Here is a 25791-nt window from a genome sequence, read left to right on the forward strand (position 1 = left end):
TTCTGGCCAATGGGATGAGTCAGTTTAACCCGGGTTTTGGCCTCCAGTGTACGCTTTCAGTGAGCCTGTGTGAACTGTGGGCTTCCTGTTCTTACCTGGTGTGCTCGTCTGCTGCTGTGCCCGATGTGCTTCTAGATTCAGAAATGCTCTTCTGCATACCTTTGTTATTACAAGTGGTTGTGACTTACTGTTGCTTCCTGTCTGCTCAGAGAAGTCCATCAATCCACTCTCCTATGGCATCAAGACAGCACCAACAACCATGCCACATTCAGCCATTTAAATCAGTTTTCTTCTTCATTCTGGTGCTCAGTTTGGACTTCAGCGGCTGCCTTGACCATGTCTACATACCTACATCCACTGACTTGCTGCCACGTGATTGGCTGATTAGATATTTGCATTAATTAGCAGTTGCAATTAATGAAGTGTTCATATGTTTCTGCATGTTTTTAGGTTCAGATATTTTGTGTTTTCATTTTTTTCACTGTAGCTGTCATGTTGCTGTGTTTTGGGCTTCGTTCATATGGTTTATGACATTTTTTTTTCCTGTGTTGTTACAGAAGTTCGTGAAAGCTGGTGTGTGCAGCCCATGCATTAGTTGAATTCAGGCATCACTAAATGCAATGCGTTGGTCCTTTAGTTCATTGTAAAATTATTATCGCAGTTATTGCCATTAAGTGAGTTTTGTGAGAATCATTACTCCATGAGAGACACAGACAGTGTGCAAACTTGCAACTTTAATAACGTTGTACAGTACGATTTCAACAGCATTCTTTACAATGCACCCAGGACCCTTTCCCAGAATAAATATAATTTTATATATCTAAGCTAATCTTTCTATCTTTTTTCCTCAAACATTTATTGGTGGACAGTGATGTCATCACAGATATATTTTTCTCCTTCAGTTACCTAAACAGCGTTTCAATGTCCTCAAAGATCATCAATTTACAGTCACTGCCGAGGATCAAATGATGTCGTTTAGTCACAAATCACATTGAATTGTAAAAACTTTGGTAAATTTAACAATTCAATGCTACATAACTGAAAATCAAAAGTCATCCAGGTACTACTTTCCTTCCCCCTCTAATCCAAAAAGTGTTCATTTCACTTCTTTTGGATTAAATGATGTTATCAAAGACTCATTTTCAACTTCAATTTAAAGATTCAGTGAATACGCTTTTGGAGAATTGACTAAATATGCAGCATAAAAATGCTCACCCCAGAACCCGACACAAGAAAATCAGCACAGTAATGAAGGCACTTCATTCTGTAAAGAGAAGTTAAATCACAGTTGGTTAGAACAAAAAAAAAAAAATCAGACGAGGAACGACGGCCTGCATAGCACTGCTCAACACAAAAACCCAACAGGTCACCGATTCTCAGAAACAAACGAAACAAAATTAAAAAAATTTGTTCTGTGTATTTGATCGTTTTTCGGTAACTAAAATACTTGGAATAGTAAAACCTCCTCTCTCTGATAGAAAAATTACTTTATGTTTGTCTTGCGCTTAGAAACATTTAATATGTACATACAGTAATAGAATCTTTTTTCAGCTAGAGTCCTGTACAAAGAGTCCAAGAACCCAGAGAATCCATACTGTTGTTTTATTTTGATCAAGAGTAGATCATTTGCCTGAAATCCTCCAACTGGGGAAGCTTCCCAGAGCTCTTCGAAGGACTGGAGTCGGGCTACGGGGCCGTGGCAGAGAGGGGAGGCTTCTGTTCAGCAGGGCTTAGGCAGGAGGGATCAGCTGGAGTGGCTGTCTGCTACCTGTTCCTTAGGCTCTGTAACAGACTGTAAACGTCCTCCTCTTTACTGAGACCCTCAAACAAGGGAATGAGGTCCAGAAGCTCTGTGTCGGTCATATCATCAAACCAAGACTGCACTGGGACCTGTGGCAGAAAAACACACCCACATTTACATTAGAATCAGCTTAAAGGCTTAAATGTTGCATTACAGTTGGGTTTTTTGTGTAAATAATTAATGAGGGAAATAAATCAAAGAGTGGCAGCAGCAGAAACTTCTCCACAGAGTTGAGAACTCTCATAAAATTGGGAACACTGCCTCTGGCACGAGAACAACGGTGATTATTAAAAACCCTGACAGTGTTTTACAGATATAATCATCGACATCATTGTTCACCTCATAAGTAACTTATTTCCATCACAGCAGTGTATTTTGACCCCGTTCTTGATTAGGCAACAAGTGCAATTGTAGCCACCATTTAGCTTAACCTTAAAACTTCTTACCATTTCACATGTTTTGGGATCATGTGAAAAGGAGTTAGCTACAGTGCTATGCAGAAGTCTTGCACCACCTCTAATTTCTTTATATTTTGCCCAGAAAGTAGGTGCAGTGATTAAAGGAAATGTGCAAACATACACGGAAATACACTATAAATGAATATCTACAATTCTAACAAGCTTGATAGTTAATATTTGTTTGACCGCCTTTGTTCTTCAACACAGTCTGTCATCTTTTAGGCAAGTTTCCTTCTTCTTGAAGGACATACAGAGCCCTTCTTTGGATCTTGGCTGCCTTTTTTGTTCTGTTCTCTGTCGAGATGATCCCACACTGCTTCAATAATGCTGAGGTCCAGGCTCTGCTGAGGCCAATCCCTGGCTGAAAGTGTTCCAATGTGCGTTTTTAGATCCAGTTATGCTTTTACTGCACTCGGGTTCCTCACCTGTTCTTCCCACCTGCATCCCATCGACGGCAATGAGCAAAGCAGTATTTAAGACTAGCCTAGTCCTCCAGTCTTCGCCAGTTCGTTAGCTACCTCACTGTGGTAACTAGGCCTTCTTGTCTCTCATAAGTCATGTTATTCCCTGGTACTAACCCCTATCTCAATGTGTCCTCAGTCTGCTTGTGAAGACTCCAAGTTAACTCACCTGCTGCGGACTCACTTGGACGCTAGTTGCTTCAGTCACAACTCACCGATCCAGCCTGCAACTTTACTCCTTGGAAACTCAACTACTCACCGCTCATACCTGTCTGCCATCACCTCTGGATGACTGGAAGCATAAGGTTGGAACCTCACCCTTTCACACGCCCTTCCAGACACTCACTCGGCTACCCTCCCCAAAGCCTCGCACCGTTCACCCCCCTTAAGCCTGACCCATTACCTCATTCTTACCTTTGGCCATTGCACCCAAGCTCTGGATATCAACCACCCTTTCCCTCTGTTTCAGTGCCTTCGTGTCGGAGACTCTCACTACGTTCCCACGCTTCCTTTCCCTTGCATTCAATAAAGTTTGTTAAAACTCACTTTTCGTGTGTCCATTGAGTCTGCTTTTGGGTCCACTCCCACGTACCGGCCTTTCGGCCTTGACAGATTATCAGTCCAGTTCTTGCATAATTCGTCTTTTATTCCTGTTTTCTCATTTATGAATGGCTTCTTGACAGCCACTTTTCCACTGAGACCATTTCTGAAGACGCTTCAGTGAACAGTAGATGCATCAACTGAAGGGCCAGATGCCGCTTCTTCTTTTATCCTTCTCTTGTCCAGTTTCCTCAAATTCTTTAATGACACACTGCTGAGATATGCCAAGTTTTTAGCTAGTAGACGATGCCAAAATACTCATTCGTGTCTGTGAAACTGTGTTGTCTTTGACATTTTTCATACATTTAATTAAAGAAATGTGAACAAATGTGAACAAGAGTTTTTTGCTAAGTTATCTGTTATGTGTGGATAAAAAACTGGCGCCTACTTCTGAAGATATAAGAAAATGGTCAGATACAATGACTGGACTGTTGATAAAACAGCAAATGTCCAAAGAAAAGACCTTGAAAGCCTGAAGAACTATCGCTCAAGGCCACGTTAAAAAATCCCAAGAACATCCGGTTCCTTGGAAGCAGAATATGCACAAACAAAGCGTGGCTCAAGACTTTTCCACAGTGTTCTACTTCCTGCTACCAAGAATGAATGACTTTGAATCTGTATGTTTTAGATCAAAAATCTCTTTAAAAAATAACTTACTGCATTCTCAGGGTGGAAGATGTAAGAGGCAGGTGAGTTGTCTATGATGATGACTTTGCTGAGCTCTCGGCCCAGTCGGCTGAGGTCTTTGACGTAGTTTCCTCTGTGGAAAACACAGGATTCCCTGAAGAGACGGGCGCGAAACACCCCCCACTGGTCCAGCAGGTCCGCCACAGGGTCAGCATACTAAACAGGTCAAAGCGCATCAGGTTGAGCAGCGCACAGCAAATGAACAGAAGCATTACTGTAACTGTCAAAGCAGCTGAGAACCAACCTTGGCTAAGCTTGCTGTGAAGAGGACACATTCAAACATCTCCCCCATTTTCTGGAGGAACTCGTCCACATGAGGCCTCTTCAGCACGTACACCTGAAACCGAGACACGTCTTGTCTTAAGTTCTGCCCACTTTTTTTCTCAAAATAAATTTTTTGGAGCAAAAACCCAAACAAGAAATCTTCTTCTTCTTGAAATCTTCTTTAGCTGCTCTATAACTATTCAGTTCAATTTTATCCACTTGCAGATTTGTGTTTAAGTAAAGCTTGGATACAAAAATGAAACTTAAAACATTTTTGAACAATACTTGGATGCTTTGAGGTCTTATTTTTCATTGCTTGTCATCTTCGTCCTTCTTAGGAGGTCTCTGCAGGTTAGTTGCTGCCTCCAAGTGCAAGTAATCAAGCATAGGCCAAAGCAGATGCAGAAAGCCTATCCTGGATTACTTGAACCAGGTTACAGCTACAATAGCGCTTCCTTCGCTTCAAACCGGACACAGACAATTAAACCTTCAAAAGGACGCCGCCCTTTATGCACATTTCTACTCAGTGCACAATCTCTTCTGCTACAAACTCAACAGCAGCTTCAACATTGTGGGATGTTTCGCCGAAACACTCGCGTCACTGTCCAGTTATCGTTACTGCAGCAAGGATTCAAAGAATAAATCAAAGACAACTAAACAGTTTGAGCTTAAATCTCTGTGAGATAAAAGGGAATAATAAATACAGAGGAAAGTAAAGTGAAGCCAAGGACTCCACCCTTATAAATTCACACATATTGTTTTATTCAAGCCCATTTCTGGAAGCCCTCCATATCGGTGCAGTATTACCTGATGAACGGTGCCATCAATCTCCACCGGAACAATGAAGTCCGCATTGCTAATGGGCTGCAGGATGACAAGAAACAAGGAAAAGATTCAAAAACTTCACTCTGACAGGGAAACAGCCACATGCTTGCATGCGGTTTAAAAAGAGAGACAGGTTAAACACTCCTGTAAGGTGCCCCAGGCAAATGATGAAGGCTTTCAGCATAATGTGGCTCCCTCTGCTCCAGTGCTCCGTATCTCAGTGTTAAATAACAACCAGGCGTGAGACTCTGGGGAGAAACCTGAGAGCCGAACAAGATGACAGACTTGAACGCGGACAGGAGGAGTGCTGCCTTTTTACTCTGCGTGACTTGTGTCATTTTTTTTCTCCTAAAGCAAGAAAAGGGGAGAGGAGAGGAGCAGGAGGCAAGAGGAAGATAGATGCCAGAGGGGATGTGGGTGGAAGACGAGCAGAGGGTGTAAAGACGGAGGATGAAAGGATTAGGTAGGAGGCACGACGGTGTCATTTCAGAGAGGGAGAGGAAGAAAAACAGGTGACAGGGAAAATCTGCGCGTTTTCAGAGACACACAGTTTTTATGTAGGAGCTTATAGTTTGCTGTATAGAAGGAAAACTAATTGAAGATTATTTAGACATATCACTTAATTTAAATTCCACTGCTCAATTTTAAAGAAATCTCCAAAGCTTGGTCTTTGATAATGTCTGGGAAAGACAACTTTGCTTCCGAATTTATTGCTTAACTCTGCATTACAGAGTCAAATACCAGTGGCTACACAAACAAGCGTTTGAAGTTCAAAGGCTATTTTATCAAAATGTTAATTAGCTCCTTCCTTCCCTGCTAAAAAAAAACATTTGGCAGATAAAATCAGATCCTGCCCCCGTTTGAAGACGGGTGTCGAAGCTAGGCTAATTAGCCAACTTGTTTATTTGTTGTTGCTTTTTCCTCAGATTAGCCTTTAATTGAACTACGTTTACCTACAGCTTTAATGACGTATTAAACTCAGCCACTGTACCGGAGCATGAGAAGCTATTTCCCCAAATCTAGCATATAGGATAAGACAAAATGAGATAGCATCTATTCTTAACTAGCTAGTTATTGTGATTTTTTTGCTATTTAGCTTTGTAGACATGCTAATATAACATGCTAATGCTACCATGTTAAACCATATCAATAATTCCTGTATTTAAGCCCAAACGTTTAATTGCATTTTCTTTGTTTAAATCAATTACAATATAGTAAGATACAGAGCAATTATATTAAACTTGTATGTATAGTACTCGCAACTAATGCACATTTTAAAAAGCCTGTAAAATGTCTTGTTATGCATGCCTGTTGTTACTGCGATTATTCTGGCATTAAACTCCAGTTAGAAAATACAGTTCAGTACCATCCAGCAGAGGGGGTGTTTGCTGTAGGAATACAAAGTGCAGCACTTTGACCTTCCAAATGTCCATACCTGAGTCTAATAGGATCAGTTTGACAACCAGAGGTGCTTTCTTCTTCCTTTATCTGACACCAGAGTGAGTCAATTAACAGTAAAAGCCTCACAATCCCTCCCTAGATAAACAGTGTTTATTCTACGCCTCAGTTTTGCATTATGATATTTAGCTTTGGTTAATGTTTACACCAGAGGGCAAAAATGACTGAAGCTCTTCTAAAACTGTCTAAAAAGATAAATAAAAACAGTGACAAGCTGGAAAGAGGACAAGGATGCCAGCATACCGTCACAAAGAGAATGGGAAGAGATGAGTGAGATACAGATGGAGCCAGAGATGCAGAAACAGACTTCGCTCTGCTCCTGTGCCTACTGCTCTTCTGCTGAATCACTCCATCATCTGAAGACTGAACATACAACAGCTGCTAATTGCCCTGCTCTGTAACAGACTCGGATCAGAGACAGCAAGAGATGCGGAAATGCAGCAGGATTACATATGTGGGGGGGGGCAGCTAAGGTAAACGTTGTGCGGGCAGCTTGTGTAATTATGGATTTCTGCCGAACCGTGGGTTGCTTCACCTGCTGACCACACTCTGGCTCAGAACCAGGGCTCTACATAAATTTACCTTTACTTCATGAGAATTAGTGCCATTAAAAACATCTCCATGTAATTCTACAGCATACCCTAACATCACAAATGACTTATTTTTTAAAATACACCTTTTCTCATTTGCTAGCATTCCAAATATTTCAAGCTTAAGCTGGCCTGTTATATTCATATGTGTACAGAAAAAGTAGTTAGATGTCCCTGGGTAAGGTAAGAAGAAAGGTTGTATTAAAAGACTGTTAGGGCAGCAACTTATGATTATTTTGCATTGGTTGCATGGCCTAAGTTCTTATCTTGACCATGTTTTTCTGCACTTCTTCGCCCTTCTGCTTCAGGGATGGGACCCAGTTTAACTGGACAATGCCAGTTCTCAGTCCATAAATCAGATGAACTGCAATGTCCTGCACAGAGTGCTGACTTAAACCCCTTCCAACATCTTTAAGATGGACTGCAACACCAAGTGCAGGTGTTGATCTCACTAATACCGTTGTGGCTGGACGGGACTGCAGCCTGCAGCCAGGTCCCAAAAATATCAGGGAAATCGATCCCAAGAGAGGAAAAGGCTGTTGTGGAATTTTAATGCTCAGATGTTGAGCAAGACATCTTTTGACAAGTGCTTTGCAAATGCACGCTGTTCAAATTACTACAGTGTACAGCATGGAGATCAGTCTTCATTCATTTCAGCTACTTGTGCACATCTAACACACACAGCAGCTAATCTCAGAGAGGGCTCAGGATTTATCTCCCCATCCATAATATGCAGGATAAAAGCAAGAGTATGCGATGTGTTATGTAACGTTTCTTTTTTAGTCTACGTCCATCTGTGCAGCGTCTGCATCCCTTGTCAGTTGTTGCTATTCTGCTATAATTGTGTAATTTCCAGTGGAAGCATGTATTGTTTTGGAAAGAAAATGCTTAATATTTGACATCAAAATCACCTTGAAACGGGAAAGCTACAGGAAATCCTGCTATGCTTCTGAAAGGAACTGAAAATGCTGCGTTGTGCCACTTTCTGTCTCCCTCTCTTCCTCTCTCAACGTATTTCCATTTAATGCATTGTGAATCCATTTCATACCGCACACTGATCTGTGAACTAAACGAATTTTGATGGACTGGGTATCTGGTGTGTGAGTTTGATCAAAAGAAAAAAAAGAATAATTTTGGGCTCGTTTTGGCCTGCAGTTTATTAGAGCCAGGATTTCTGCACAGTCCATTCCACAGCCATTCAAACCAAGAGTACACTGCACTGGACACACCCTAGTGTGTGGGTGAGCCTGTATGATTGTGTGTGTGTCTGTGTGTGTGAGTGTGTGGCCCTGAACTGCTGGCATGTGACTGTGATGGGTGTGTCCGCTTCAGTGTTTGTGTGTGTGTGTTTGTGTGCCTTTCGTCCTTTTACACTCCAAAGCAATTGAGTCAATGCACTCAAAGTTTTTTTTCTTCTCTACAATCATTTTAATTAACAGGAGTTCCACTTAAGTGGAACATAAAACTTATACTTCAACTTTACTTTGAGCTATTTTGTTGCGTAGCTCGCCGACACTGAGCACAAAAGCACCCAAGCGCAGGTAGTACTCACAGGCATAATGAGATCAGCTGAAGCCGGGGCAGAGCTGTGCTCAAATGGGTCACTAGGTGTGCCAGGTGTGTCAGTAGAGGGAGCTTTTGATGGTGAGAGACAAGAGCCATTTACAAGGATAGTGTACTAGTATCTACTATACTGGGCTTTCCCTTTAAGTGCTTGCAGCAGGCTGAAAAAATCATTATAACATGTTTGTGAGTGAAAAATAGCTGTACATCTGTGCCATTACATATACAGATGGAGCATTTTTAAGCATATTTTCAGCCTCTAAGTAGTACTGCTCACTACTGAAAACAAAAGCAGGGCTGGCACCAATTAAGCTACATACAAATTGCAGTCTAATGAAAACCACAAATATCCAAATTTCATGGATTTTAAGTTTGAAACTTGGGGCTTGAATTATTTATGGTTTGAGAAATCAAATTATTTTAATTATTGTAATGAAATCAGATGACAAAAAACCATTAGATGTGGATGTGGTGTGATCAGGTCTAACTGTTGGGCAACCCAGCGGTGCAGCGGTAGGCTGATATATATTTTGAAGATTGATACAGATATTTGATGATTAATTAATTAATTAATATTAAGCACCACAAAGAAGATTCTGTGTTTGAACTTGCTGGTTTTTCTTGCAGGTTTTCCCTGTTGCCATGTGAATTTCCTCCAACCGACTAAAGACACGTTACATTAATTGAGAAGCATAAACTGGCCACTGATGTGGATGCTGTGCATCAATAGCCGGCTGTTTTCTCTTATGGATCGCCTGATGCTTCACCTCCCTTGAAACCCAGTTTGCAATGACGTTAAGAAAATGGATGCATGGATAGAAATTTGATGAGAAAATCAGTCTTCCAGGTCTTCTTAGTCAGATAGCTGTTCTTGCTCTTTCTCGTTCTCACCTGTTCTAACAGGTATTAAGAACCCTTTATACTCTGAAGGACATAGATTCATGCGATTATGTGTAGCTCAGTGATGCTAACAGGGCTCATGCTATTTGTCCTCAGACCATATTCAGAACAAAGAGTCATTTTTCAGGACCTATTTCTGCTTAATCCAACTGTGGCTGCACAGCAACAGCATGAGGAAAAACAAAACGCAGCGTCGGCGTATTTCAAAGTGCACAGTGTGTTTGAGGTCATGTAGGGAGGTGCCGTACCTTGAAGGAGCTGTGTACAAGGGTTTCGTCCAGATCGATCACTACGCAGTTCTTGCCATAGTCTGCTATGCTGACCTCTGGCAGGAGGAACTTGGCTGGAGGCTGCAGAGAAAACACACATATGCATACTTAATGGTACGCATATAGAGAAGTGCATTATCGGGAACAGGCGGCCACACACGCACACACACACACTGAGGGTGTGATGGTGGCTCAGTCAGAGTGTTGGATAAGATCTCTTCGGGTGTTTTGGGTGACACTCAAGAAACACTTCTCAGGATTAATGACCTGCAGGCGGGTGTCCCTAAGCTTCTGCGGCTCAGAGATATATCAGCACTTTGATAACATGGAATGCTTCTCCCCTGATTGCAGATGTTACATTATTAAAAGTATGCCAAAATCACAAAGTCATATAGATTTCACTTAAAGTTTTTTAACGAGAAGTCTTGAAACTGCTTAGAAAACCATCGATGCACGGAGAGAAAAAAAGGATTTAGTGTGTAGCCACAAGCTGTATGATTTGGCCAAATTATATGAGCTCATCTGACTATCCTACATAAGGAAAAAAGAGCTCCAATTATCTCTGCTCGATCTTGATGTCTACATCACCAGCGCTTATTTCCAGACGATCCCCAGAAAGTGTTAAGAGCATCAACAGGGAGCAGTTTTTTCCTGACATTATACTTGATACTTGATGTCCAATTAAATGCCATCGTATGTGAATTTAGGAGCTATTTCTTCAGATGATAATTCAAAGTGACATGCCTGCTTTTCTTGCTGGTCTCTCCTCAGCGCTGATATTTTCTGTTACCTCATGATGACAGAGTTCTGTGACTATGCTGTCTTTATGATCGGGGGGGACACTAGTGTCCTCTACGAAGTGAGCCTGAGGTTACAGGCAGGCACGGGGCAGATGGTCCGGCCATGGGGGGCGCACACTCAAACCACACACACACATACAGATCGTGCACCAGCATATACACGTTCATCCACACACAAAGAGGCTGCGATCAACGACTCTGCCAGCCTTAAACACATATGCATGTATGTGTACTTCTGTGTGTGTTTTTTGGTCCACCATGACTGAATTATTATGCCTAATGGCAGGACTGCATGCTGATGTATCACAGGAAGCATTCTTTTTGAGCAAGGGCACTGAATGGCATCCTGTCAGGGCGTGATGAATGTGATTTACACATGCAGGTTGAACAAAGAAAGAAAGGCTCACTGGGACCTTGACATTCTCACCAAGCAGTTAAAATAACCGTGCTCCCAAAGGCACAGCCGGGGAGCGCTCTCACAGACTTGTTAAATAGCGTACTGTGCTAACTGATTGAAAATAGTTGATCAGCTGGAAGCAGCAGATCAAATAAACAGACAAATTTCTCCTCTTTGGATTTATGAGGAAATGAAAATTCCAACATGTCCTAGTTTGTCTTCAAGGAACCCACAGAACATGTACATGCAATCCCTTGCAACAGATATTCTACTTTTATTATTATTAGAGCATATAGAGAGGAGAAGCAAATGTCTATACTACTGCTACTGAATCAACACGTTCTCACTCCCAAAGCGTAACATTTAGGTAACAAATCATCCGTATATTAGGCTTTTGGTCACCCAACACGTCTCTATATTACGAGTTCGGAAACATTAGGAAACATGAGAACCGTTTGGAATGAATCTACACATGTACGTTTATTTGACTTAAATCGCTTTGGAAAACACTATCTAACACGATTAAGGTGGTGGTTAACATTAGGGATAAGGTTAGGGTAGGCCTGGAATACACGGCTGGAACGTGTATTACCGCGTGAGCGTCATTCTATTCAATTTCATCCACAATCCGGTGCTTAGCACAGGAATGCGGAAGGTCACCTTTCGTGTTCCCATGGAGCGCCTCAGGACGTGACAAATCGTCAGTACATTATGGGTCGGGAGTGAGAACGGGCTGACTGAATATATGTAAGAGAACCACAGTGAAGCCATCTAAAATCATAAACACTGAATAAGCCTTGTTTGTTTTTACAGATTTCCTTCTGTTATCTGCAAAAAAAGATAAGATAACACTTGAGATAATAACAAGAATAAGCCAAGTAAGCAACACATTTGCATTTGTGCTACAAACTTGTGTTTCATACAATACTGTGCAAAAGTTTGAGCCACAAGCTTCAGGAATAGTTCTCTGGGCTTCTTGAAGGACATTCAAAGCTCTTCTTTGGATGTTGGCCGCCTTTCGTTCAGTTCTCTGTCAAAATGATCTCACACTGCTTCAAAAATGTTGAGGTCTGGGGAGGCCAGTCCATGACTGATGTCAGTCCGTGTTTTTCTGTCCAGGTATGCTTTTACCGTGTTGGCAGTATGATTGGGATCATCGTCATGCTGAAAAATTAAGCCATGATGGATTAAAATCTAATGGTGCTTTTCTGATTTCATCAACTATGACAAGATCCCAAACACCACAGGCTGAAACGCAGCCCCAAACCATGACAGAGCCTCCACCGTGAACTGTAGATGAATCTACTCTATCAAGTCTTTGCTCAGTTTTTTCCTGCTTTTTAAGAACATGACTTTCAGATATGGTTCACCTGCTGTTTTTCTTAGTCCTGCCACTTCTTCTTTTGTCCTCCACTTAGCCGGTTTCCTTAAATTTTTTAGTTTTTAGCTAATAGCTCTTTTTTATGCCTGGCAGACTGTTATCTTTGGGATTTTTCTTAGGTTCATCTAAAGAAATGGAAATAAATTGTGCTTTTGCAACAGGATGCTAATGAGAAGTTGCCTAAAGGTCCAATTTAAAATCGGCTCGTTGCTAAGTTGATGTTATATGTAGAAACAACACTGACGCATCCCTTGAGTTAGGTGTGTTTTTTATGCTTGAATGATTAGTGTTAAGTGGATTAAGAAAAATATATTCCTCTGAAATGGTGAGACACGAGGACCCGAGTAAAAAGTGAGTGAAAAAGCAGTGAACTATTGCTCAAGATCACTTTAATAAAGAGCCGGTCTCCTTAAAAGCAAATTATAAAGAAATGAGAGGTGACGCAAGACTTTTGCAAAGTACTGCAAGTGATACGTGTCTTATTGTTTTAGATATGTTTTATTTTTTAATTATTTATTTATAAAGCTCTAAAAGAAATCATTAGAATCTTGAGGTAAAAAGATTTAATAAGAAATGTCTCCATAATTTGTTTATAGTGTTATAAACATTTTAAGTTAGTCTAAATTGGATGTTTTCTGATCAGGGGAGATTAACCTGAAATTAAAGTTTGTTATTTTTGACATCTTTCTGTATTTCTGATGAGTTTTTGCAGCTAGAATTTAAAAATTGTTCATTTTAAATGTGTTATTGGGACTCTACTTGCTACTGTGATATTTTCCATGTTTTAATATTTTGTCTCTTCTTTTAACACTGTGTTACAACAACAATCGACGCAGCTGTGACCCGTCCAAGTCAGACGCAGATCTTAAAGCCACCAGTTTGGACCTACCCGTCAAGACAAAGAGCAGACCTCACCGCCGCATGCATTTCCTGTTATTGCAGGGAGGTGTCTGCTGGGTGGTGTAGTTTAAAGCTTGGCTGCGATGTGGGATGCTGTGAGTGTGAATATCCTAAATTACAGTGAACCACAGGCACCGCATAGATTCCAAAATAGCTAAATGAATTGCCGTTTCAGCACAAACAAAGCAGGGATCAGATGATTCCCCTTTTTTGGTGAGCATCTGATGAAGCACAAGTCGCTGAAACCAAGCCCCCTTCTAATAAACTAACAGCAGTTTATTGACCATTGATTGCATAATCCCAATAAAACTGTTTTTTATGAAGACGAACGCCTAATTCAATCAGGTCTGTCCACTTGTTTACCCAAAACTGGAGCTGCGATCCGATCTACGGAGAAAATCGCTCTCGTGTTCTTCTCTTCCAATAGTTGGAGAAGCAGGGTAGAGATGGAAAAGACAACAAAGCCACACATAAATCATGTGACAGCAGATGGAACTGAATTGTTTCTTTCTATCAGTCCTGTGAGTGGAGACAAAGCAGCACAAAGGAAAGCCTTGAAAGCCACATGATCATGCGAGAGGGGACAGTGCAAAATTTCATCTGACAGCAGAGAAAAATCACCTCCGTGTCAACAGCTGCATGCAGCAAGAATGATGAGGCACAGCAAGCAGAGGGAGGAGGTTACAGAGCTGGAGCAAGATGATGAAAAACAAAAGATAATAATACATACACTGGGTATGGGGATGACCTGGACCTGGTCACACTGGAGAAAACAAGCAAAGAGAGAGAAAAAGAGAAAGAGATTGAGGGAGACAGGGTGGAAAAACAAGGGGGGAAGGGGGAGAAAGAGGGAAGCGAAAGAAAAACCGTGAAAAAGAACGTCAATATTCCAATCAGCAAATGGGACGGGGAGAAAGCGAGCCTGAGAGACAGAGGGAAGGGATGTATAGTACACACGGTGAGAGGAAAGTGAGAACAACTCAGTCAAAAACAAACACAGCTGCCATAGTAACAAATACGGCTGGCCAGAAATCCAGCAACAGTACACTGTTGGGAGGGACTGTGGGCACGGATCCAGCTCAAAAATCAGCCGCGTACTATAACAAGGCTTTTTATGGCGAGGTTCGCTCGGTTCACTCTAAATTAACGGGAACTCATTTGTTAAGAGGAGGTCCAGAGCGGGTCATTACTGACCACATGTATAGTGCCTGTAAAGGGCCACACATTCCTCCCCTGAATGAGAGACATTTACAGGTAAACAGGAGTGGAAATGTGATATGAGTCTGCTCCATTTTTAGCTCCGTGTACCTGCCTTGGCAGCAGAACACTGTGTTTGTAGAGGAGCTTCAGGGTTTGGCGCCTTTTCCACGGCCAGAACGTTCCCTTCACACATCCTCACTACACTGGTCAGAGTGTAGTGAGGAGAGGGGGAGGCGTGGGTGCCAGGCAATCCATCACCCCCCGACACACAAGGCCCACTTTATGGGGATTAGAGAAGCAGGAGGGTTTTTCGAGTTCATATGTGTGTGTGTGTGTGTTTCCGTACACGCGTTGTAGTGGGTTCGTGCACGAGAAAGCGCGAGAGCGAGTGCGCGTCTTTTTTTGGAGCTTCTCGGCGTGCTCAGTGTGTTATTTTGTGTGCAGTTGTGTGCGTAGGCAGATATCGAAGAATGCAAGATGGGAAGTGAGCCCGTATTTTTCAAGCAGTGGATGGTAAACAACCTCTGGGTTCAACGGGTTTGAAGCAGCTGGAAAAATTTGAGGGAGCTCAGCGAGGCTGAGCGCGCCTCAGCTCTCTGCAGGAAAAGGCAAACCCTAACAAGGTCTCTGTAACAAAACCAAACAAATGTTACTTGTTACTGGAACTCCAGTCGAACTAGCACTTCAGTCATAAAATATGAACTAATTCTTGTGTTTGGACACGTAAGATGTAAGTAGTATGGAATCTGGACTGCGGCCAACTCTGACAGGAGAGATAAATGAGCTTTACCTTGGGAGGACTGCCGTTCTCCTCTGGGGGCGGGGGCAAAGAAAGTGTCTTGTTGTTGGCAGGTGGTGGCTCCACGTGGTAGTCATTGTAGTTGCGGAAGCAGCAGAAGAACGGGCTGAAAATGCTCCGGCTCCGGTGCTTCTTTAGGCTGCTGTTGGACTGGGAGACTGAAAGATATAAAAGCCAAAAGGGTAAGAGAGGAGAGCGGTTACATGACATTCTTTTACCTTAAAGAGCTGCACTGAAATTGCTACTAATATGACTTTGGAGACTGGCGACCAGTCCCCGGTGCACCTTATCTCTCGCTCATCATCATGCAAGCTAGACTCCAAGCCTACTCGCAACTCATATACTTAAGCAGTTAAGGAAATGGAGGGATAAATGGATGGTGTTTGACTTTGGAAAGCAGAGAGTAGGAAGCTATAGCTCGCAGACGGTTTGCTTAGCGTTGATTGAAATTAGTGGGAAACAGCTAAAGTGGCTCTCTGTAAAGAGGTGTGACACACTGCCCACCATAAACCAGCCAATTCTGCATCAAAGTAAATGATGTATATTATGTTTTATTAAGCTACTCCATGTTTGTTACTTAGCTTTAGCCACACAGGAATGTCCTCTTTCAGCGTATTACCAGATAATGAGCAACATCATCAGTGACAGCATGGTTTACCAGGAACTCTGGTAGTTTGTGCTCAAACTGAGTGAGTGTAGATGTGTACATCCTCTGATCTGTGAGTCAATCTATCCCTATTACACTAAACAACCTGAGTGAGCCGTGGCTCTGACCAAATGAGTGAGAGAACTTGGTTTACCATTTTCAAAAACGGTGTCAACATCAAAATACAAACACGAGAAAACACCTACAGCTTTTAGACTTTTCAACATTTTCTCCTCTCAGTGTATCAAATGCTGCTGTTCGAATGTCTGAAGGAGAAACAACACAGCGATCCTCTGCGTTGGGGCTAGACTGTGTTTCACGTGCATAACTGCATTACGGTGACAAAAGGAGCCGAGATGTACCACATAGTGAGGCATCGGTTCATGCAATACAGAGCACTGGGATAAAAATAGCCCGTCTGAGAGAGCCCTCTGGGGAAGGTAGTCCAGTTAATTAACATCAGGAGAAGAAGAGAGGTCAAGATATAGATTAAAGTGTACTGTCTAGATAGATAGGTGTTATATAGTTTCTGTTATTTGACAAGAATAAAGTAAAATTGACATTTTTGCCAAGAAGGGTTGATCAGGGGCTCCAGGGAGAAAACAACATACACATGTATGTCCCCAGTTACATCATTTCTCCTTCACAGTCTCTGAAGCCCATGGCCTACTTTCACACCGACAGAACAGAAACAAGCAGTCTTGAATAGTCTTTAAAGCCTCTATTAATGTTCTTTTTTACATTTTCTGCTAGTGAGGATTAGAGCATAAAAATAGAAATCTGAGCAGCGGTACTACAATGGCTAAAATCTGACAGTGCAATTATCACAAGGTGTTCCCGAAGCAGACGTTCTGCCAGCTTAATTGCTTTAAAGGTGATTTCTAGGACTTGGAAATCCCAAATCTGTTCAAGTCTCCGAAGTGTCCACAGGCTGGCTTTAGCTGAAATCACTGTTTTCAAGGCATCCAACAGTGTCCCTGTTTGCTACTGTCTTGTTAACGTGTTCATACAGCCGTGTGACACAGGCAGCACAGTTAGCCATGCATGCTTGGGCTGTTTGCAGCTTGCTCCTGTTCTGAGAGCCTTCAGATTGACGCCTGGAACTATCCTCGGGTTGCTCAGACTGGATCTGACAGGCTGTGGGCAGTTCGTCTTCTTTGTTTTCGTCATCTTTGTAGTCCAAAGCTTGGTGTGGCTCTTCCTCTATTCTGATAGATGTTCCAGAGAAGCAGCACTTCAGTAAACAAACACAACTATATGGTTGGAAAAGAAAGGCGACCTGCTGTGTTACTAAAACCCGCGTGGATACTGAAGGAGATGTTTTGCCCATGCAGACATGATCCACAGTTTAAAGTCTGTCGGCTGACATTCTATATTTCTCTTTGCGGATATAAAAGTAAATACACTCTGGTACAGCGACAGCGCATTACTGTTTGAAGCACAACGGGAAATCATTTGATTATAGGAAAGACCCACTGCACTCGCTGAAAGCATTAACCTCAGTAGATAAAGGTCACCAATCACATATGCATACACAAACAGTCCACATGAAGTCATATACGTAGCTTGGTGGAATTAAACACATAGTATAAGCTCCGTATGCTGATCTTATCAGTGGGGAATACACTTCTTGTTTGTAAAGAAACTAAATGCTAACCGTGTCTCTTTGAGTCATAATCCCAAGGAGGAACACTGGTGTCCCAAGTGCCACCAAACTGTTTGTTTGTGCTGTGCTATTAATTTAGCTAACACATATTCTAGCATTCCTCTCTATGCTGACTTACAGTGTTTGTTTGTCTTTACTTCAATTTATCTGTTGCTGTGAAGAGTTGCAAATTGGTTCCTGAATGCATCCAAGCAATGCTGGATGTGCTAAACTTGCAAGCTAAAAACAGCTAAATCCCCCTTTTGGGCTTAGCAGGCTTTTGCCATCCACAGATTCATTTGCGGAGATTTTCATCACACACGGGGGAAATCACTTGGCCGGATTGACTTTTTGACTTGGACTTCTGATGCAGAGACACTATAACACCTATAATTACTTAATCAGAAAGCGAAACCCTTGTTAGCCTTTACTTTGTTAATGACCTTATCAATGACTCGGGTGAAAAATGACAGCAGCATCTTGTTCCTAAACAGTGTCACTCTGGATAATTCACAGACAGAGTAATATCTGAAGTAACAAGGTTAGCGTTTCTGGAAAATGTCATTCTTCACGCACCACAATATAAATTCCATTTGCTTTGGTTATTTTGTGACATAGGGAGAAATCTCCGGGACAGATATGTTTAAAATTTAACAAACCTATCCACACGGTTGCGGAAAACCGTATTAAAAACGTAAAAACTTCCAACATATCTTTTGATATGTCCAATTTGAGACACTAAATCATCTCCCCTCTTTATTAAGTTGGCCCCAAACGCCTTCGTGTAATTCTCCGCTCCTCCATTTTGAGGCCGTCTACATTTTCCCGCCCCGTTCTGGTGCCCCGGTCGCCCTCCTGAAAAAGCAGGTGGGAGTGCACGAGGGAGAAAACGCAGAGGGAGAGAAGGGCGTAGAATGGGTGGAGAGAGTTACTGTGGTGAAACAGCCTATACTTGGGTCTGATTCTTACTCCACCTCCTCCTGCACCACCACCCTACACAAACAGAGCTTTCCTTTCTGCCTTGGACACAAACAACATAGCTGAGAGTTGACTGCTGCTGGAGCCTGAGCAAACACACATACTGTACACACACATTCGCGCATGCATGTAGCATATGTTCACATGTTTAGGCGGAGAGCCAAGTACACAGTGATCAACAAATAGCATACTTCACACACTGAGGCACACAGAAACGTTTCTTTCAGTGTCCTTGCCGAGGAATGTGGAGTCAGCCCGCCTTGCATAGTAATGCAACTTTCGTCAGCTCTGGGAATAACAGCGAAAGGTTAAAGGGCAGCACTTGCCATTAAAAACAGAGGCGGATAGACTTGCACATTTATAATAATTAGTTAGCACTTTAACAGTATGTGGCTTATTTAGCAACAGATACATAATCTAGGTAAAAGGTGATGCATGAAAGCGTCCTTTTCCAACACAAAGCTCAAAGAACAGAGAGCAATATCAGGCCATATCTGTAGCCTCTTCCGAGCAGGTGCACATTATTTGCCCTGCTGAATACGCTTCAACCGATTCAGCATCCCTGCTTGATCTGAGAACTGTGTAAACGGCTCTTCAGTTCGGTGCTTATGTTAAACCTCCAGCTGAACGTTAGGTAACAGTAACAGAAAGCTCGCTGCTCAAACAGAGACGGCCAGGCCCGAGCTCTCTGTCACATGTTCAGGCACAACCACTAACACGGCCGGAAGAGGAGGTGGTGGGGGGGATGCAGGAAATTCTCAGCATTCCTGACAGGAAGAGATAATCACCCTGTGACCCACAGTGTGGAATAATTCCAGGCTCCAAGAGGGATTGTGATCTCTGCCTTACCTTGAGACTTTTGAGTTGGCCTCTTTTGCTGTTCCTTTAAAGGCACAAAACATGCCACATTTAACAATGCACATAAGCTCTTATAGTATTATATTAGGATGTCCATCACTCTTGATCCATCTCCCTCTGGGTGAAACTGCCCAGAGAGGCAGACAATTCAAGGTTTATTTTTGTTTATGATACATGCTTTTGGCCATTACAGTGGAATCCCGACTTACGAATACCCCATTTAACGAAAAATTTAAGTTACGAAGGCACTTAACAGCAATATTTCTGCCCGTGGTACGGCAAAATGCCCGTATAACGAAATCCGCTGGCTCTGATTGGCTGAGCCCACAATTCCCACAATGCCTTCCGAATCATGTGACAACCCCTTGGCTTTCGTACTTGCGCTTCGCTGTTCCACTTGAATGATGTATTGTTGTTGCAGTTAGCAATTAGCCTATAGCCTATCGTTCACTCAAAAGGCGCGATGGGTGTTTCGACTTACGAAAATTTTCGACTTACGAAAGACCCTCGGGAACGAATTAATTTCGTAAGTCGGGATTCCACTGTATTTTTATTAGTTAACAATTTACTAACAGTGTTAATTGCTATAACAAGGGAGCACTGCTACAACAAAGTTCAATGTAGTTTTTGTTGTCTTTTTAGTATCTTCCTTTTCTCATACTACTTTTTAAAAGGTGACAGAGAAGCCCATTTGTGATAGATCCTCGCAGCTCTCAGCTTATCTTTGGCGATCCACCAACCAAACCCAAGCCAACAGGTATGTATGATCATTTCAGTGGGTCATGAGTCAACCTCAAGATTTCGTCTCAGTTCATCATGCCAGGTAAACCTCCAGCTGGAGCTGCCCTCTTTATCAGGAGCCACTTAAACTCCCTCTTCTCATTGCCAAAGAGCCAAGTTCTTTTCATTGTAGAATTAAACCTCTCACCCTGATGATGCCATTACGTTCAATCGTGCTTCTTTTTGCAGACGATGTTCTTTTCTCGCCAGCATATAAGGGAACAATGTGCAATTAAGTATGAATGCTTAATTGGTTTGTGGATCAGCACTTTTAAGTCTAAATCTATTGTTTTGCCATGGAAAAGGATGGCATTCCGACTCCAAGTAAAGGCAAAGCATATACCTCAGGTGAAGGAAAAATGGGGAGAAAGGATCACAAGATCAGCTGCAAGCCATCAAAAACAGCTACACTGAAAAGCGGTTTTGGATTGGAAGCTGAGTCCTAAGCCAAAGCTTTGCTAGTTAATTGATCATTTTCATTTTATATTTTATGTATAATAAACACTTAAAGAAACATAAGTATTTATATTTAGCAGCAAAGCAGTTTAGAGTTTTTATATTACTTGCTATTTGAATTTTATTGCCTGTTTTTCCAAAACAGTTTAAAAGCCTCCACACTCTCAGGTCATTAGGTTATCCTGTTTGACTGAGTAAATGGAGCATTCTAGCCCTTAAATCCAAGTCCTATGTGCAGCTGAAGGCTTACCATCCAAATTTAGGCAAACTACTGGCTGCTAACAAAACAAATTATGTAACTTAGACAACTTGAGTACAGGACAACCTTCTGCCAATCAAAAGAGCACTCTTATTAGTGAGAAGGCTTACATACCATTATAGTGATATTAGTAGTGCCTTTGCGACATGCTTTGACGGCACTCCAGTAACACTTAGCTAAGCAGCCAGGCGGGTAAAGTGTACAGTACCTGGGGGTATGATGGTAAACGTGAGAACAGTGCATGTGGATGTGGTGCTTTAATAATTTAGATGGAAAACAGGTCGGATTTAAATAGCACACTCAGCTAGTTAGCACAGACAATCAACAAATAGGAAGACTTCAACGTGTCTTCTGTTCTGTATAACTGAACAAAAGCTTTCAGATGGTGAAATGTGACACAAGTTGACAACAAATATCACATGCTAAAATCCTGCTATTCCTTCAGGAAACAGGGCATAATTTCACAGATTATCTGCTGCCACCCCTCACTGAGATTTTTGAGAGTGGGGTGTTTTCATTAGAAGCTGTTTAAGGCTCATGTAACACCATGTCAGATAAAATCCTTATTCACCTGCAGCCAGACTGAAGAACGGGGCTCTCACACAAACACGTACACCAATAGGTAATCCACTATTCGCCTGCAGCTTGGGATCTAATTTCTTCAGCAAACAGCTTTCAGAATCATGTGAAGAAGCTGTTTCTGTCCCATGCTACCACTACCAGAAGAGAAAGGGGGGATTCCTTGTTGCGCACAGTGTCAGCACAGTAAGTGTGGAAGGAATCCCTGCAGCAATGTGCTATATCTACAACTAGGATTGGAACAAAGGATGGAAATACTTACAATTTCCCAAATCACAAGGTATCATGCTATATGTGACAAAAAACCAAAAACCCAAAGATATTAAAATTAATGTTAACATAAAACTACTACTGTTGTCAGTTTGGGCAAATCTGTCCACAATATTAAAATTAGACAAAGATAACCCGAGTAAAAATAAAAAGCAGTTTTTAAATGATGATTTTATTTTTGAAATAAACTGTTTGAAAAATTAATTGCCCCCTATACCTAATTTTTCGTGCCATTCTTGGCAGCAAGAACTGCAATCGAGAATTTGCCATGATTGGTAACGAGTGGTTCGCATCGCTATGGAGGAATTTTGGACCACCTTTCTTTGCAGAATTGTTTTAATTCAGCCACATTGGAGTGTTTTCTAGCATTTTTCTGTTTTTTGAGACATTCTGAGGTGGACTTGCTGATGTGTTTCTAATCATTGTCCTGCTGTGTAATGAAAGTGCGCTTGAGGATCAGGACATGAAATGAAGAGTGATGAAGAGTTGTTCATTTACAGCAAGTCATCCAGGTCCCAAAGCAGCAAAACAGCCCCAGATCATCACACTACCACCACCATGTTTGACTGTTGGTTTGATGATCTTTTTATGAAATGCTGTGTGAGTTTTATGCCAGATGCCAGGATATCAAGTGGGTTTTAAACCTGTGCTACAATAGTTAGTTCTATAAAGGGAACTCTGTTCATTTTCACCCTTGGTGTGGTTCGTTGGTGCAGATGTAAATACTGTAATCACACTCAGATGCAGCCCAAAATAAATGCATCAAGAGGGATGTGGTTTTGGTCCAGTTCTAAACAGACTCCATGCCGTGATCCAATCTCAATCTGACCCAACTACCAGGTGTACACTTCAAGTTTAAGCTAAAAGTCTTCCCGTAGCGAGATATGCTTCTCATTCTTGGATGTAGCAGGGTTTACAAACTGCAGCAACTAGACACAGAATGAATCAAGACCTCAGTTGGACACATACTTTATCTACAAGTCCAGAAGACAGCACCTTCTTATTTCTATATGCTGTTCCCACTTCAGACATATCAGACCAATAATTGGACTGAATGTGCATTGTATGACTACAAACCATGTGAAAACAGCCTTAAGCCTTGATTTTTTTGTATCCGCAAAACTGCTTTGGTCCCCTCAGTGTTGGAGTCTGAGTAACAAATTTCAGCATCGGATAATAAGCTTGAGGGAAATCTGCAGACATGCCTGTTTTTAAGTGATTTGCAAACTTTTCTGTGGAAAATTTACATTGCAATTGACCAACTATGGATGCATCCCAGGTGGTGGACTTCAAATATGTAAAACAGAAATGACTACTCAGCTGTCGGATCTCCAGCTGTCTATGTCCATATATGCAACAGAATGTGAATAAAACTTCTATCTTCTAGTTTCAAACCACTTGTTGAAAATGATATCTAGGGAGAGGTCCTCAAATTTATTGTGTCTAACTCACACTCTAAAAGGACACACGCAAGAAGGAAGACAGCAGCAATGTGGAGACCATAGGACACCAATAAAATTCAGCAACTCGTAGCGATGACAGGTGAAATAACCTGAGTGATGCGATGCTTATCTGATCTCAGCCACTGGTAGCAAAGACTGAAATGAAACATTAAACAGTTGGAAGAGGAGTGATTCATTTTATACACTGAAGAAAGCAACAAAAAAATTCTGTAAAAATACAGTTTAATGAACCCTTTTAAAAACAAAGGATTTTTTTCCTCCACATCGAAAGGAGCCAGTTGAGGTGGTTCGGGCATCTGACAAGGATGCCTCCTGGGCACCTCCTGGGTGAGGTGTTCCGGACATGTCCCACGGGGAGGAGGCCCGGAGCAGATCCAGGACACGCTGCAGAGATTATATCTCTCGGCTGGCCTGGGAACACCTTGGTGTTCTCCCGGACAAGCTGGAGGAGGTGGCCGAGAAAAGGGAGGTCTGGGCTTCCCTGCTTAGGCTGCTGCCCCCGCGACCCGGCCCCGGATAAGCAGAAGAAGATGGCTGGATGGATGGATTATTTCTTTTTTTCCCCTTTCAACTATGCATGTAATTTTACTGTTTACCAATGATGTAAATGCCCATACACTTCAATAAAAATCCATTAAATACTGGCAGAAAATTAACAGGACAATTAACAGACACCAGTGGTGGTGCATGCATCTCCCCTATTCCTGGACATTTACAGTGTAACCTCAAGATTTATTAAAACAGAGACTAGCAGCACCAAATGCTCCCTCACGAGAAGCTATAACTAGATTTTTCTTCTTTTTTTTTTAGCAAATCAATTCAGTATTCTGCAGATAATTGTACTCAAAGACACTTTTTTTTAACTACTGTGCTATACACCAAAAGTCAGTTCAACTATTAGTTTCCTTGCTCGTGGATGCTAACACACATGGACTAAAGCATCCAAATCACTGAGCAAAAACGAGTTAAAGGATGCTAAAAAAAAAAAACCTTGAAAAAACAGAATTATAAACAACCTCCGCTGCTGCTCATTAAAAACAGACACAGGAGAAAAATCCCACTGAGAAAGTAGAAGACAATTACAACAGATTGGCTTCCATAACAATATTAACACCAAAGAGCATCTGCTTCAGAGCGCACTTGAACATGTGTTTGGTTACATGCGTGCGCGCAGAATCGAACACACTCAGCTGATCCAAACAGCTGAGTGGCGTTAGATAGCACTGGATGAACTCAGACTGACAGTTGTGTCTGTCAGTCTGTGTGCGTTCACTGTGCCGAGGTCCTGGGTGGGTTATGTGTTAGGCCATCAGGGCAATAATAGCACAGTATGATAAAATAAACTCCCATTAAGCCTCCTTACTTCCCCACACAGACAGCTGAGGCTGGGGTGAAAATTACAGGCTGTGGAAGTACATTCAGTTCCAGCAGATGCCTTTAGTCACTCTCACTGACCCTCAGCTGCCCTTCTGGCTTTATTTCCCCTACTTATAGAGAGGATTTACATGTACATGTGCATCCTACATAATCTTATATAACTAAAATTCCTCAGTAACTCAGTTATATTTGATTGAGCCAAGACGTGGTTTGCAGGGACCTAATCGCATAAGTCATTTGGTTGGCACATATTGCATGCAAGGTACGAATTCTCGCCGCTGCTGTGTGAACTCTGACACACAGCCGTGGGTGGGTCTGCCCCTGCTTTCCTCTCTTAGTTGCACAGCGGCACAGGCGCTGTGGTGGCGGTGCCAGCCTGCTTAGAGCCCCTCAGGGATGAGGGCTGCTGCCGCTTCTCGAGCGCTCAGTGAAATGAAGGAGATGACAAGAGCGGGGGAATTAACCCACTGAGGGCCCAGGAAGGAATAATGAGAGAGATCTGACTATTCTGGTGGAGTTACGCAACCGGCAGCAACACAGCCCACGTTGTTTGGGGCTGCTGCGGTAGTTCATTATTAATATATCCTTGTATATTCTCATCTACTACTGTGCGCTGAAAGCCAGAGGCTCAGTGACTGATGGGAACTCCTCCTTGCCCATCTACTGGTTACAAACAGACAGTAAAGAAATTAATGTGAGATGTAATTAGGGACGTCTTTAGGCTCCACTTTAATACAGACAGGCTTAACTATTCAGTGACCCAAGAGTAGGAGGATCTTTTAGAGAATTAGGGCTCTTAAAGGAAAGAAATTAAAAACTGGTTAAAATCAAAGCTGACTATTAAGTCTCTAATATGAGTCAAACTCCATCACACTTGATCTCCCAGAATGCAATCAACAGGCCCTTTTAGCATGGTAAATAACCGTGTCTTTCAAACTCCACATCCTCCTAAAGAAATCTCTGATATCAGACTTTAAAGGGCCCCGCGGAGATAACAAAGACATTATACAACAGTGCTTCCTGTGATGAGTAATGAAGTTTTTCAGTATTCAGTGTTATTCTCAAGTACAAAGTCATCGATGAAACAAGTAGGCACTGAAAAAAAGAGCTTTTTTTGTTAAGTATTG

At 42.1% G+C, this 25791-nt stretch overlaps 1 protein-coding gene across 2 annotated transcripts in view; it reads right to left on the bottom strand.

Annotated features, from left to right (window-relative positions):
- Positions 1 to 714: 714 nt before the first annotated feature.
- ctdspla (CTD (carboxy-terminal domain, RNA polymerase II, polypeptide A) small phosphatase-like a) overlaps positions 715 to 25791 on the bottom strand; it is a 34816-nt gene continuing 9739 nt past the window's right edge. Inside the window, exons 2-8 of one of the 2 annotated variants that reach the window (XM_005448862.4) lie at positions 15345 to 15511; positions 14085 to 14117; positions 9856 to 9957; positions 5079 to 5135; positions 4252 to 4344; positions 3978 to 4163; positions 715 to 1890 (exon numbers count right to left, since the gene is read on the bottom strand). In XM_005448862.4, coding sequence (XP_005448919.1) covers positions 1765 to 1890; positions 3978 to 4163; positions 4252 to 4344; positions 5079 to 5135; positions 9856 to 9957; positions 14085 to 14117; positions 15345 to 15511 — 764 coding nt within the window. In that variant the 3' untranslated portion in view covers positions 715 to 1764. The remainder of the gene's footprint in view (positions 1891 to 3977; positions 4164 to 4251; positions 4345 to 5078; positions 5136 to 9855; positions 9958 to 14084; positions 14118 to 15344; positions 15512 to 25791) is intronic. The other variant, XM_003439197.5, reaches the window with a different exon arrangement.

The sequence above is a fragment of the Oreochromis niloticus genome, linkage group LG9 (genome assembly GCF_001858045.2).
Source record: "Oreochromis niloticus isolate F11D_XX linkage group LG9, O_niloticus_UMD_NMBU, whole genome shotgun sequence".
NCBI classification, from domain to species: domain Eukaryota; kingdom Metazoa; phylum Chordata; class Actinopteri; order Cichliformes; family Cichlidae; genus Oreochromis; species Oreochromis niloticus.